Here is a 15,000-nt window from a genome sequence, read left to right on the forward strand (position 1 = left end):
AACGAATAAAAGTCAAGATAATGTGGAAGTCTGAGAGTTTGCGGGAGAAGTAGGACAAAGCCTCCTCAAAGGGAGTTCAGGCTTTGCCCGGCAACAGGCCGGCCGGACGCTTGGGAGCGCACACAGAGTCTCTGACCTCCGTCAAATCACAGCGCAATTGGATTCATTAAGAACTACAAGCAGATTGGAGTGATTTTAAAGAGATGAGAGTGTTTCGGCTACAGGATTGTCTTACTTTACTGCTGAGAAGCTAATGGCCTCCTGGGACACGGCACTGTTTCTAACAGGAGGGGAAAAGACTCATTCAAATTAAAGTACAGACATTAAAGGTGCAGTAAGCAATTTCTGAGAAACGCTGTTGATATTTGAAATCACCACTACAAACACGCCCCGATCTTGATAGCTCCTCCCCCAAACTTCACAAACACACTATGCAGGCTGATGGGCTGCACTGTGCAGCACAGGCACCTCCCCCCAAATGAGTGGACACGCCCCTTACTGCTGATGGGCTGCACTGTGCAGCACAGGCACCTCCCCCCAAATGAGTGGACACGCCCCTTACTGCTGACTGGCTACACTGTGCAACACAAGCACCGCCCCCCTAATGAGTGGACACGCCCCTTACTGCTGACTGGCTACACTGTGCAACACAGGCACCTCCCCCCTAATGAGTGGACAAGCCCCTTACTGCTGACTGGCTACACTGTGCAACACAGGCACCTCCCCCCTAATGAGTGGACACGCCCCTTACTGCTGACTGGCTACACAGGCACCTCCCCCCTAATGAGTGGACACACCCCTTACTGCTGACTGGCTACACAGGCACCGCCCCTCTAATGAGTGGACACACCCCTTACTGCCGACTCACTACACAGGCACCGCCCCCCTAATTAGTGGACACGCCCCTTACTGCCGACTGACTACACAGGCACCGCCCCCCTAATGAGTGGACACGCCCCCTACTGCTGATTGGCTATGAGTGTTGTGACACTTTCACATTCAACAGTGCTTCTCAGAAATCGCTTACTGCGCCTTTAAATTCTCAGTTGCAAAGCCCTTGTTGGGTAAATCTAGACGGCAATCACTTTCCTTTTTTTTGCAGAAATGTTGCGCTTTTACGGACGACAACTTTAAGGACAGAAAACTACATTCCTACCGAGAGGTCGTGACCCCTCCCTACCGCCAGCTGATTTGCATATAGTTCAAAGGATCACAAGTCACCACGACGACCATAACGACAACAAGCCACACCTCCTGGAAGAGAGATCGGAGAACATCATCAGGAGCGTCATTATTGGGCAGTAGTGCTACCTGACACACGAACACTTCAACGGAAATCACATCGTCATCATCATCATCGTCATCATCGTTTGAGTAAGCTAGAAGAATTTTTTTTGTCTTCAAAACCGCCTATACAATGCCAGACACGCCACAAAACCGCTACCATTGGTTACGAAAGCAATGCCGAGATGGAGCAAAGACTTTGTTACAAAACGATTTCACAGATTAGCCAGTCAGAGGAAGTTATTTCTGTTGATTTACATCGATAATAAATTAAAAAAACTGTCGTACAAATATGCCTACGATGAATTGGTTCTTAAAATGCCAGATCAGTGCGGCGGGAAATCACTACATGAGAAGTTCAAATCTTTTGAATCAGATGTGGCACATGAATCAGTGTTTTGATCAAATCTCTTGAATGAATGATTCAATGACTCACTCAATGTCTTCACTTGTTTCATTACTGGATGAATCAGCATTTTTTAATGAATCTCATCAGTGAATGATTCAATGTCTCACTCATAAAGACTTCACTTGTTACATTACTAAATGAATCAGCGTTTTTGAACGAATCTCTTGAGTGAATGATTCAATGTCTCACCCATAAAGACTTCACTTGTTTCATTACTAAATGAATCAGCGTTTTTGAACGAATCTCTTAAATGAATGATTCAATGACTCACTTATAAACACTTCACTTGTTTCATTACTGGATGAATCAGCGTTTTTGAATGAATCTCTTGAGTGAATGATTCAATGTCTCACCCATAAAGACTTCACTTGTTTCATTACTAAATGAATCAGCGTTTTTGAACGGATCTCTTGAGTGAATGATTCAATGTCTCACCCATAAAGACTTCACTTGTTTCATTACTGGATGAATCAGCGTTTTGATTGAATCTCTCGAGTGAATCATTCAATGACTCAAAGACTTCACTTGTTACATTACTGAATGAATCAGCATTTTTGAACGAATCTCTTAAATGAATGATTCAATGACTCACTTATAAACACTTCACTCGTTTCATTACTGAATGAATCAGCGTTTTTGAACAAATCTCTTGAGCGAATGATTCAATGTCTCACTCATAAAGACTTCACTTGTTACATTACTGAATGAATCAGCATTTTTGAACAAATCTCTTAAATGAATGATTCAATGACTCACTTATAAACACTTCACTTGTTTCATTACTGGATGAATCAGCGTTTTTGAACAAATCTCTTGAGCGAATGATTCAATGTCTCACCCATAAAGACTTCACTTGTTTCATTACTGGATGAATCAGCGTTTTGATTGAATCTCTCGAGTGAATCATTCAATGACTCAAACACTTCACTTGTTACATTACTGAATGAATCAGCATTTTTGAACGAATCTCTTGAGTGAATCATTCAATGACAAACATTTTAACAGTCTCTTGTCTCCACCTACTGGTGTAACGATGTAATTGATACAATTTTATCTGAAGCACCAAGTTACTTTCAAAATGTAATTTGCTCTATTTTGATCATTACCATAGACCTCAGTGTTTAAATCAGTGCATTTAAATGAGTCACTTCCCTGGCATTTAAAGAAAACAACAAAAAGAAGAAGAAAAAAACAACAACAAATATACCATAGAAACATATTACACCAAAATATATTAAAATCACAGGACTCAAACGCAGGCGATGCGGCCGCTTTCCCTCCTCCGTTTGTGTCGCGCCCACTTAAACATGGAACGAACAAACTTTCCGAGAGGGATTGTGGGTAAGCGGCGTTTATCGTCGGCGTTGGGCTGAAATCAGAAGATAAGAGCATCACATCCACGTCGTAAACAACACCGCCACCTCACCAGTACAAATCACACCACACGCGCTAGTCCACAGTTTTACGCGCCTAGTCACTAGAAAAAGCTATTGACTTCAATAGTTAAGCCACTTTCGGTACAATTGCAAAAAAGAGAGCTATCAAACAACTTTAGAATTCTTTTTTTTAAATGTTTTATAAATAATGCAAGATACTCTGTCATTTTTTATATAAAATTCAAGACTCCACCATATAGACAAAAATTCTTAGAATACGTTACGCAATGTCACAGCAACAAAGTTATGGTAAAGCTTGTGAGATTTCACCAGTTTATGTCTTTCAGTCAGTCGCTCAGGAACAGAAACTTGTTTTTTTTTTTTTTTCACCATATCTCATTCTGTTTGTTCATTCTCTGGATCTACAGATAACGAGAAACACCATAACCTTCACTGCGAAGGTTACACAACATGAAATAAGCAGTTACACAAAGCAAATGAATCACCATTTTTGATCAAATCTCTTGAGTGAATGATTCAATGACTCACTCAAAGACTTCACTTGTTTCATTACTGGATGAATCAGTGTTTTGATTGAATCTCTCGAGTGAATGATTCAATGACTCACTCATAAAGACCTCACTTGTTTCATTACTAGATGAATCAGCATTTTTAATCAAATCTCAAGAGTGAATGATTCAATGACTCAATCAAAGATTTCACTAGTTTCATTACTGGATGAATCAGTTTTTAAACAAATCTCTTGAGTGAATGATTCAATGATTCACTCATAAAGACGTCACTCGTTTCATTATTGGATGAATCTGTGTTTTTAAAAACAAATCTTGAGTGAATGATTCAGTGACTCACTCATAAAGACTTCATTTGTTTCATTACTAGATGAATCAGCATTTTTGATCGAATCTCAACAGTGAATGATGCATTCTCTGGATTTACAGACAACGAGACACATCATAACGTTCACCGCGAAGGTTACACAACATGAAATAAGCAGCTACACAAACCTCATTTAACGTGTTATTGCCTCGCCGATAAAAACGATCTCCTGTCTTGAAAACAGACGACTGGTGCACATAAACTGGTGGCAGATTCTGATAGCTACCATATGAACAACATCAGCTGATTTGACTCCGCCTCCACTCCTCCTCCCCGTCAGTGATTGGTCAGTGCATAACTTAGGCTCAGGTAAAGGGAGTTTCTCATTGGCTGATACTCTCTCCTTCAGTTCCAGTCGGCGGAAGAGTTCGGAACGGTTTAAAGTGTTTTGTGCCTGCAGTCCGTGAACAAAAAGGACGGAAAAATGGCGAAACAGCATATCCAAAGAACAAAAAAACACAACTCTGTATAAAAAGTACAACAACAGAAACACTGAATGATCACATATCAAGAGAACACTTGGACCCCATGTGAAAAAAACAATACGAAGTCGGCAATATTTGTACAAAATTACAAATCTCACAGCAATGTTACACACATCCACCAGCAGGAGAATTTGGCTGCATGTTTTTTTAGACTTTAAGGCCCTTTCACACAGGACGCGATTTTGACGTGCGAATAATTCGCGCGATGGTTTTATTTTTTGATCAGCTGTTTGAGTAATGAGCGCTTTCACACCGAACGCGAATGCCCTGCGGCGAAAAAACGACATTTATATTTTCTGTTTCGATGCCGTTTTTTTTTTTTTATCTAGCGGCGACAGAAACGGCTTCAACCAATCAGAAACAAGGAAACAAAGCTGACGAAATGTCCAGTTGATGTCACAAGCTATTCACTCAACATTAACCTTCGCCAGGTGTGGCGTTTGTCATGAGATTACGAAAGCTGTAACCCTGCAGCTGTGTTTGCCCACTGTATGCTACAGACGGCAATAACGTAACCTTTTGAGTTATAAATTGTTTAATTTTTTTTTCAAAACCTTGTGTCCGTGATTATGGAAAGTGAACGTGTTGCCGTCAGTACGTCTGTAGCACTGAAATGTTTACATTGTGACCGTGTCCGAACTACACGCGACAAGATTCCAGCAAAAAAAAGCAACTTGTTCGTCCACACCAGGCGCAAAGCGACTACGAGATGCAACAAATCAATCAAAAACCACAGCCAATCAGAACAGTGAGTGGGTGGAGCTCTATAAACCACAGCCAATCAGAACAGCGTGTGGTCGGAGCTCTATAAACCACAGCCAATCAGAACAGTGAGTGGGTGGAGCTCTATAAACCACAGCCAATCAGAACAGTGTGTGGGCGGAGCTCTCTAAACCACAGCGAGTGGGCGGAGCTCTATAAACCACAGCCAATCAGAACAACGTGTGGGCGGAGCTCTCTAAACCACAGCCAATCAGAATAGCGTGTGGGCGGAGCTCTATAAACCTCAGCCAATCAGAACAGTGAGTGGGCGGAGCTCTAGCGGAAAGTGCACCAGAGATTAATCTTGACAGCACTAGCAAGGAAATTAATAAATCTACATTATCAAATTCACAAATATTACACCATTTAAACTACTAAAATACATACGGACTCACTAAAACAATCGTTGTCATAGAAAATACTTGTGTGTTCACAGTTTGAACGCTTTTGTTTTAATGTGTTTAATATCAAGATCTGAGGTGAATTATCCTTTAGTATGACAAAGCTGGAAGCGCTAAATGATATTCAAAGTAACGTTTCACGCGTTTAACATTAAATAAAGCACATAAACACTACCTGAGATTAAATTTGCCATGTTTTGTGTTGTCGTTCCAGCCGCAACGTCGCACAAAAATAGAAACCGTTTCTCAAATAGATTCATCGTGTGTCGCCATCGCGGCCGGTTAGGACAAAAACGGTAATTAACATGGAAAAGACGCCTTTTATCGCGTGACGCGTCGTCGTCGTGTAGTTAGGACACGGTGTTAGTCTCGTCAGATGCACTTGTGTTTCTGGATGAGCTCCCTAAATTGTCCCACAGACTTTCAAACCGGCCATGATACATTTTTAGCTCATGTATAAGATTAGCATCCTCCGCTTCAGACTGGCTGCACCCAAAACCTTCTGATCAGTCTTTTAAATAAAATAAAGCTCGTCTTCACTGAACGATGAAGCGTCCGTGTTTTCTCAGCTGCGAATGTTTTAGAATTCTCAAACGTCGCAAATTCGTGTGGCGGCTGATGTGAATGGTTTTGACGCGAAATATTCGCTTTTTAGCTTTGCCGTTACGCGTCCGGTGTGAAAGGGCCTTTAGTCGTGTAATTTTGGAGATTGTTTTGGAAGCCCAAGTGAATAAACCGTCCTAGATGTGCTTTCGTGCCACGTTAGAGAGCAAATTCTGAAGGTCTGTCCCGCACCTAAACCCTCATGCACTGACCAACCGTTCTTCGGCACGCCGTACTAAGACCTCGAGTCGGTTTTGGATTTAACTATCGTGATAACACTGGTGGCCCCAACCTTTCCGGGAACGTAGGGCCCGATGACGGAGGCCAGATGCCCGCGGGGGGACACGGGGACGGCCGCGTTGGAAACGGGCCCCCGGGCCACAGTTCTGGCGAAGCTTTGCAGAGCCTCGTATTTGGAGCGCAGCGCGTCCAGCTCCACTTTCATACTGGCGTTCTCCGAGGCCAGCTTCTCCACCTCCTGCTGTAGCTCCGCCTTCTGCCGCTCTAGCTCCTCCTTCTGCGTGACCCGTTTGACCCGGCAGCTGGCGGCGTAGCCCCGGTTCTTTAGGGTCCGCCGGCGCTGCTTCAGCTGAAGGATCTCTTCTTTGGAAAGGCCCCGCAGATGCTGGTTGAGCTCGCGGACCGACATGGACACCAGCTCATCGTCCGTCAGACTCGTCCCGTTTTCTCCGGGCTCCCTCTTCACCTGAACAACACCGGGGACAAACGGTAAAGGGTTAGTTCACCCAAAAGTGAAATGTCTGTCATTAACTCCTCTCCCTAATGTCGCTCCACACCCGTAAGACCTCCGTTCATCTTCACACACAGTTTAAGATATTTTATATTTAGTCCGAGAGCGTATGCAAGTCTATGCACACTATACTGTCCATGTCCAGAAAGGGAATAAAAACATCATCACAGTAGTCCATATGAGACATCAGTGGGTTAATTAGAGTCTCTTGAAGCATCCAAAATACATTTGGGTCCAAAAATAACAAAAACTACGACTATGTATAAATATTATTATGCTAATTTATTCAAATGCGGTCATCATTTACTCAAGCGCACGCCTAATGTAGACTAATGTTAAAAGTGTTATTGTGTGTTTCAGTCGGACTCATCTTGGGTTGCATTGATCAGCGACACGAGAGGAGTGTGTGTGTGTGTGTGAGAGTGTTTGTGTGTGTGAGTGAGTGAGTTAGAGTGTGTGTGTGTGTGTATGTGTGTGAGAGTGTTAGTGTGTGTGAGTGAGTGAGTTAGAGTGTGTGTGTGAGTGAGTGAGTTAGAGTGTGTGAGTGAGTGAGTGAGTGAGTGAGTGAGTGAGTGTGTGAGTGAGTGAGTGAGTGAGTGAGTGAGAGAGTGAGTGAGTGAGTGAGTGAGTGAGTGAGCGTTTGTGTGTGTGAGTGAGTGTGTGTTTGTGTGTGAGTGAGTGTGCTTGTTTTTGTGACATATCAGGACAAAAATGTGTATAATAACATGTGTATGACACAGGTATTACAGAAAATGGTGACATATCAGGACATTACCCCATGTCCCCACTTTTCAAAATGCTTATAAATCACACAGGAGGAGTTTTTTTGAAAAAGTAAAAATGCAGAATGTTTCCTGTGATGGGTAGGTTTAGGGGCAGTGTAAGGGGATAGAAAGTACGGTTTGTACAGTATAAAAACCATTACGCCTATGGAATGTCCCCACAATTCACAAAAACAAACATGTGTGTGTGTGAGTGTGTGTGTGAGTGTGAGTGTGTGTGAGTGTGTGAGTGAGTGAGTGAGCGTGCGTGAGTGAGTGTGTGAGTGAGTGAGTGAGTGAGCGTGCGTTAGTGTGTGTGAGTGAGTGTGTGTGTGAGTGAGTGAGTGAGTGTGTGTGTGAGTGAGTGTGTGTGTGCGTGAGTGTCTGAGTGAGTGTGAGTGTGCGTGAGTTAGTGTGTCAGACGGATCATCACCAGAGTAAAGAGATGCTCACCTTCAAGGCCTTGTTTCCTTTGTTAGTGGTCGTCATGCCACGAGGAACCGCTCCAGCCACGCAGATCTACAGGACACACATGAGTTAGACTGGGAATGATGGGAGGAGTGAAAGGATAAGAGGATGGAGCGCAGCGGAGGAGAAACAGAAAGCAAAAGCGCTCCGAGGTATTCTGCCACGTGTGTGAGGATCGGGGAAAAGCCGGATCAGTGAAAGTGATCTCGCTCTGACACCACTTCCTGTTTCTGACTTCCTCTGTGGTCGCGGCGGTCGGAGCTTCAACGACACCTTCTCTGCCTCCGAGCCGCCGCAGCCAATCAGAGGAAGGAGAAGCGAGGATGAGGAAGTGTGTATTGGGCCGCGGTCCAGGGGATTACCAGCACCGGTGAAGGGCGAGAACAAGGAGAAACACAAACACACACACACACTAAACGCCCCTAAACCTACCCATCACACACACACACTGCCCCTAAACCTACCCATCACACACACACACACACTGCCCCTAAACCTACCCATCACACGCACACACTGCCCCTAAACCTACCCATCACACACACACACACACACACTGCCCCTAAACCTACCCATCACACACACACACTGCCCCTAAACCTACCCATCACACACACACACACACACACACTGCCCCTAAACCTACCCATCACACACACACACTGCCCCTAAACCTACCCATCACACACACACACACACACACACACACACACACACACACACACTGCCCCTAAACCTACCCATCACACACACACACTGCCCCTAAACCTACCCATCACACACACACACACTGCCCCTAAACCTACCCATCACACACAAACACTGCCCCTAAACCTACCCATCACACACACACACACACACACACAGCCCCTAAACCTACCCATCACACACACACACTGCCCCTAAACCTACCCATCACACACACACACACACACTGCCCCTAAACCTACCCATCACACACACACACTGCCCCTAAACCTACCCATCACACACACTGCCCCTAAACCTACCCATCACACACACTGCCCCTAAACCTACCCATCACACACACACACTGCCCCTAAACCTACCCATCACACACACACACACTGCCCCTAAACCTACCCATCACACACACACACTGCCCCTAAACCTACCCATCACACACACACACACTGCCCCTAAACCTACCCATCACACACACACACACTGCCCCTAAACCTACCCATCACACACACACACACACTGCCCCTAAACCTACCCATCACACACTGCCCCTAAACCTACCCATCACACACACACACACTGCCCCTAAACCTACCCATCACACACACACACTGCCCCTAAACCTACCCATCACACACACACACACTGTCCCTAAACTTACCCATCACACACACACACACACACACATTCTGCATTTTTACTTTCTCATAAAAACTCCTCCTGTGTGATTTATAAGCCTTTTGTAAAGTGGGGCCATGGGTAATGTCCTCATATTTCACCCTCTCCTGTAATACCTGTGTCATACCCATGGCATTATACACATTTGTGTCCTCATATGTCACAAAAACATGCCCACACACACACACACACACACATCTACAATGAGAATTGTTTACAAAACACCAAACATCAGTTAAACAGAGAATGAAGACAGTTCCTCTGAGTGTGTGTGTGTGTGTGTGTGTGTGTGTGTGTGTTTGAGATTGGGTCCCGAAACCTTCCCTCTATCTTGTTTGCAATGTCTCTGGGTCAGTGAGGAGGTAGAATCCCTCATTTCCACAGCAACAGCAGCCCTCCACACACACACACACACACACAAACACACACACACACACACACTCAGAGGACGGCGTAAGTCCTTTATCAGAGTTAATGTGTTTTGTGCGTCCAGCGGCGGGTGTCCTCTCCTCTCAGATGAATATTAAACAGACTGTGTGTCATTATATTAACCTGTGTGTCCTCGGAGGAACTTCAGACGCCCTTCATCTGAGACACACACACACCTACTCACATACACTCACACACTTATGCACGCACACAGTAGCTCGTACACTCTCATACTCACACTCACTCACACGGTCCCACACACACCTACTCACATGCACTCACACACACTCATACTCATGCACACACACACACACACACACACACACACACACACACACACACACACACACACACACACACACACACACACGAGTGGCTTCTCTGACCCTGTCATGAATCTTGAAGTTATGAATAGAATCACATCAAAAGGAAAGTCACAACATCAGCAGGGGAAGCCACATGACTCTCTCTCTCTCTCACTCTCACACACACACACATACACGTCTATATTACCAAGAGGGGACTATCACTCTACACTATCCAAGAGGGGACCTGTGTTTCTAGTCATTTTGAAGAAACAAAAATTACATACAAAATTTTCTTTTAAGGTCCTTATTCACAATATAACTTCAAATAAGCATTTTTTTATTTTTTTAAAAACATGCCAAGAGGGGACCTGAACGATGTCTACCTATCCAACAGGGGACCTCCATTAGTCTGCAGTGGAGCTGTGTGTGTGTGTGTGTGACCGATGTCTACCTATCCAACAGGGGACCTCCATTAGTCTGCAGTGGAGCTGTGTGTGTGTGAATGTGAAGTGAGCTGGCAGTCAAGTCTGTCTTCTATACATATATATAATGGTGGAGATGGCATATATATATATTATATATATATATATATATATATATATATATATATATATATATATATATATATATATATATATATATATATATATATATATATATATATATATATATATATATATATATAATATATATATGCCATCTCCACCATTACATGTCTTTACAAATAAATAACATTGTTTTTTAAATGATAATAAATGCAGTTAAGCTTCGTACAGACTGTATAATGTCTCAAGTAATAATATGTCTTTTTATAATAACTGTGTTCTTTTGAATGTACTGAGAAGTATTTATTTGTAACCTAAAATATACTTTAATGCCATTTATTTTGAAGCTTATTTTTAAATATATTTATTACACAGTCGCAATAAAGTTACAAGATGTAACATCAAGTAACACACTACACTTAGTTAGTCCACAAGTCTTCTTGTGCTTTAGTATGTTAGTCAACACATTAAAATAAGTTAATTTGTTTACACAGGCATCTGGTATCACAATAGGCACACACACACACAATATACCTTAGACATAACACGTAATACATTACAGAAAAGTCATTTCTTTAAGAAATACCTTCTCTGTTGTGTCTTCATAATTACAGTATATGATCAGTCCACATCTCTCATTTAAGATTATTGTCAGGTACACCAATGCATTTACATTTGTGCCCGATTGTATTAGCTGCCTATTCAAATATAGTTTCTGCTCTCTAAAATTCCCCCGAAATACTTTGTTCTTGAGATTTTAAGAGTGAGATTTGATTTCTTGCACCAATTACAAAAATAAAATAAATCATGGACTGGACAAGCAGAAATAGCTCTCTAATGTATTAATTGCAGGTCATTATTGAATAGTGACTACGTTACACACACACTGACTCAGGTCCCCTGTTAGATAGTAAATCACGACGCCGGTGTGTGTGCTGTGACATTTCTTATAATCACAAACACACTGCAAAGATTTAGAGTTTTTACAGCAATACCTGAGTTTAAAGGGTTAAATCAAGCAGAAATAGCTCTCTAATGTATTAATTGCAGGTCATTATTGAATAGTGACTACGTTACACACACACTGACTCGAGTCCCCTGTTAGATAGTAAATCACGACGCCGGTGTGTTTGCTGTGACATTTCTTATAATCACAAACACACTGCAAAGATTTATAGTTTTTACAGCAATACCTGAGTTTAAAGGGTTAAATCAAGCAGAAATAGCTCTCTAATGTATTAATTGCAGGTCATTATTGAATAGTGATTACGTTACACACACACTGACTCGAGTCCCCTGTTAGATAGTAAATCACGACGCCGGTGTGTTTGCTGTGACATTTCTTGCTGTCATAAACACACTGCAAAGATTTAGAGTTTTTACAGCAATACCTGAGTTTAAAGGGTTAAATCAAGCAGAAATAGCTCTCTACTGTATTAATTGCAGGTCATTATTGAATAGTGATTACGTTACACACACACACTGACTCAGGTCCCCTGTTAGATAGTAAATCACGACGCCTGTGTGTTTGCTGTGACATTTCTTATCATCACAAACACACTGTAAAGATTTAGAGTTTTTACTGCAATACCTGAGTTTAAAGGGTTAAATCAAGCAGAAATAGCTCTCTAATGTATTAATTGCAGGTCATTATTGAATAGTGATTACGTTACACACACACTGACTCAGGTCCCCTGTTAGATAGTAAATCACGACGCCTGTGTGTTTGCTGTGACATTTCTTATCATCACAAACACACTGTAAAGATTTAGAGTTTTTACTGCAATACCTGAGTTTAAAGGGTTAAATCAAGCAGAAATAGCTCTCTACTGTATTAATTGCAGGTCATTATTGAATAGTGATTACGTTACACACACACACTGACTCAGGTCCCCTGTTAGATAGTAAATCACGACGCCTGTGTGTTTGCTGTGACATTTCTTATCATCACAAACACACTGTAAAGATTTAGAGTTTTTACTGCAATACCTGAGTTTAAAGGGTTAAATCAAGCAGAAATAGCTCTCTAATGTATTAACTGCAGGTCATTATTGAATAGTGATTACGTTACACACACACTGACTCAGGTCCCCTGTTAGATAGTAAATCACGACGCCTGTGTGTTTGCTGTGACATTTCTTATCATCACAAACACACTGTAAAGATTTAGAGTTTTTACAGCAATACCTGAGTTTAAAGAGTTAAATCAAGCAGAAATAGCTCTCTAATGTATTAATTGCAGGTCATTATTGAATAGTGATTACGTTACACACACACACTGACTCAGGTCCCCTGTTAGATAGTAAATCACGACGCCTGTGTGTTTGCTGTGACATTTCTTATCATCACAAACACACTGTAAAGATTTAGAGTTTTTACTGCAATACCTGAGTTTAAAGGGTTAAATCAAGCAGAAATAGCTCTCTAATGTATTAATTGCAGGTCATTATTGAATAGTGATTACGTTACACACACACACTGACTCAGGTTCCCTGTTAGATAGTAAATTCACGACGCCTGTGTGTTTGCTGTGACATTTCTTATCATCATAAACACACTGCAAAGATTTAGAGTTTTTACAGCAATACCTGAGTTTAAAGAGTTAAATCAAGCAGAAATAGCTCTCTAATGTATTAATTGCAGGTCATTATTGAATAGTGAATATGTTACACACACACTGACTCAGGTCCCCTGTTAGATAGTAAATCACGACGCCTGTGTGTTTGCTGTGACATTTCTTATCATCATAAACATACTGCAAAGATTTAGAGGTTTTACAGCAATACCTGAGTTTAAAGGGTTAAATCAAGCAGAAATAGCTCTCTAATGTATTAATTGCAGGTCATTATTGAATAGTGATTACGTTACACACACACACTGACTCAGGTCCCCTGTTAGATAGTAAATCACGACGCCTGTGTGTTTGTTGTGACATTTCTTATCATCACAAACACACTGTAAAGATTTAGAGTTTTTACTGCAATACCTGAGTTTAAAGGGTTAAATCAAGCAGAAATAGCTCTCTAATGTATTAATTGCAGGTCATTATTGAATAGTGATTACGTTACACACACACACTGACTCAGGTTCCCTGTTAGATAGTAAATTCACGACGCCTGTGTGTTTGCTGTGACATTTCTTATCATCATAAACACACTGCAAAGATTTAGAGTTTTTACAGCAATACCTGAGTTTAAAGAGTTAAATCAAGCAGAAATAGCTCTCTAATGTATTAATTGCAGGTCATTATTGAATAGTGAATATGTTACACACACACTGACTCAGGTCCCCTGTTAGATAGTAAATCACGACGCCTGTGTGTTTGCTGTGACATTTCTTATCATCATAAACACACTGTAAAGATTTAGAGTTTTTACAGCAATACCTGAGTTTAAAGGGTTAAATCAAGCAGAAATAGCTCTCTAATGTATTAATTGCAGGTCATTATTGAATAGTGATTATGTTACACACACACTGACTCTGGTCCCCTGTTAGATAGTAAATCACGACGCCTGTGTGTTTGCTGTGACATTTATAATCACAAACACACTGCAAAGATTTAGAGTTTTTACAGCAATACCTGAGTTTAAAGGGTTAAATCAAGCAGAAATAGCTCTCTAATGTATTAATTGCAGGTCATTATTGAATAGTGAATATGTTACACACACACTGACTCAGGTCCCCTGTTAGATAGTAAATCACGACGCCTGTGTGTTTGCTGTGACATTTCTTATCATCACAAACACACTGCAAAGATTTAGAGTTTTTACAGCAATACCTGAGTTTAAAGGGTTATATCAAGCAGAAATAGCTCTCTAATGTATTAATTGCAGGTCATTATTGAATAATGAATATGTTACACACACACACTGACTCAGGTCCCCTGTTAGATAGTAAATCACGACGCCTCTGTGTTTGCTGTGACATTTCTTATCATCACAAACACACTGCAAAGATTTAGAGTTTTTACAGCAATACCTGAGTTTAAAGGGTAAATCAAGCAGAAATAGCTCTCCAATCTAACTATCTAACAGGGGACCTGAGTCAGTGTGTGTGTGTAACATATTCATTATTCAATAATGACCGAATAACGATAATGATTGAATAACGTCGTGATTTACTATCTAACAGGGGACCT

The 15,000-nt window shown here is 41.6% G+C and overlaps 1 protein-coding gene across 4 annotated transcripts in view; it reads right to left on the reverse strand.

The window, feature by feature from the left end:
* Positions 1–442: 442 nt before the first annotated feature.
* The window catches only part of mafgb (v-maf avian musculoaponeurotic fibrosarcoma oncogene homolog Gb), a 41,246-nt gene continuing 26,688 nt past the window's right edge, over positions 443–15,000 (reverse strand). For 3 of the 4 annotated variants that reach the window (XM_067432242.1, XM_067432243.1, XM_067432244.1), the window contains exons 2-3: positions 8,183–8,248; positions 443–6,923 (exon numbers count right to left, since the gene is read on the reverse strand). In XM_067432242.1, the coding sequence (XP_067288343.1) occupies positions 6,453–6,923; positions 8,183–8,248 (537 nt within the window). In that variant the 3' untranslated portion in view covers positions 443–6,452. The remainder of the gene's footprint in view (positions 6,924–8,182; positions 8,249–15,000) is intronic. The other variant, XR_010900842.1, reaches the window with a different exon arrangement.

This window comes from Pseudorasbora parva, chromosome 22 (genome assembly GCF_024679245.1).
Source record: "Pseudorasbora parva isolate DD20220531a chromosome 22, ASM2467924v1, whole genome shotgun sequence".
Lineage (NCBI taxonomy): Eukaryota > Metazoa > Chordata > Actinopteri > Cypriniformes > Gobionidae > Pseudorasbora > Pseudorasbora parva.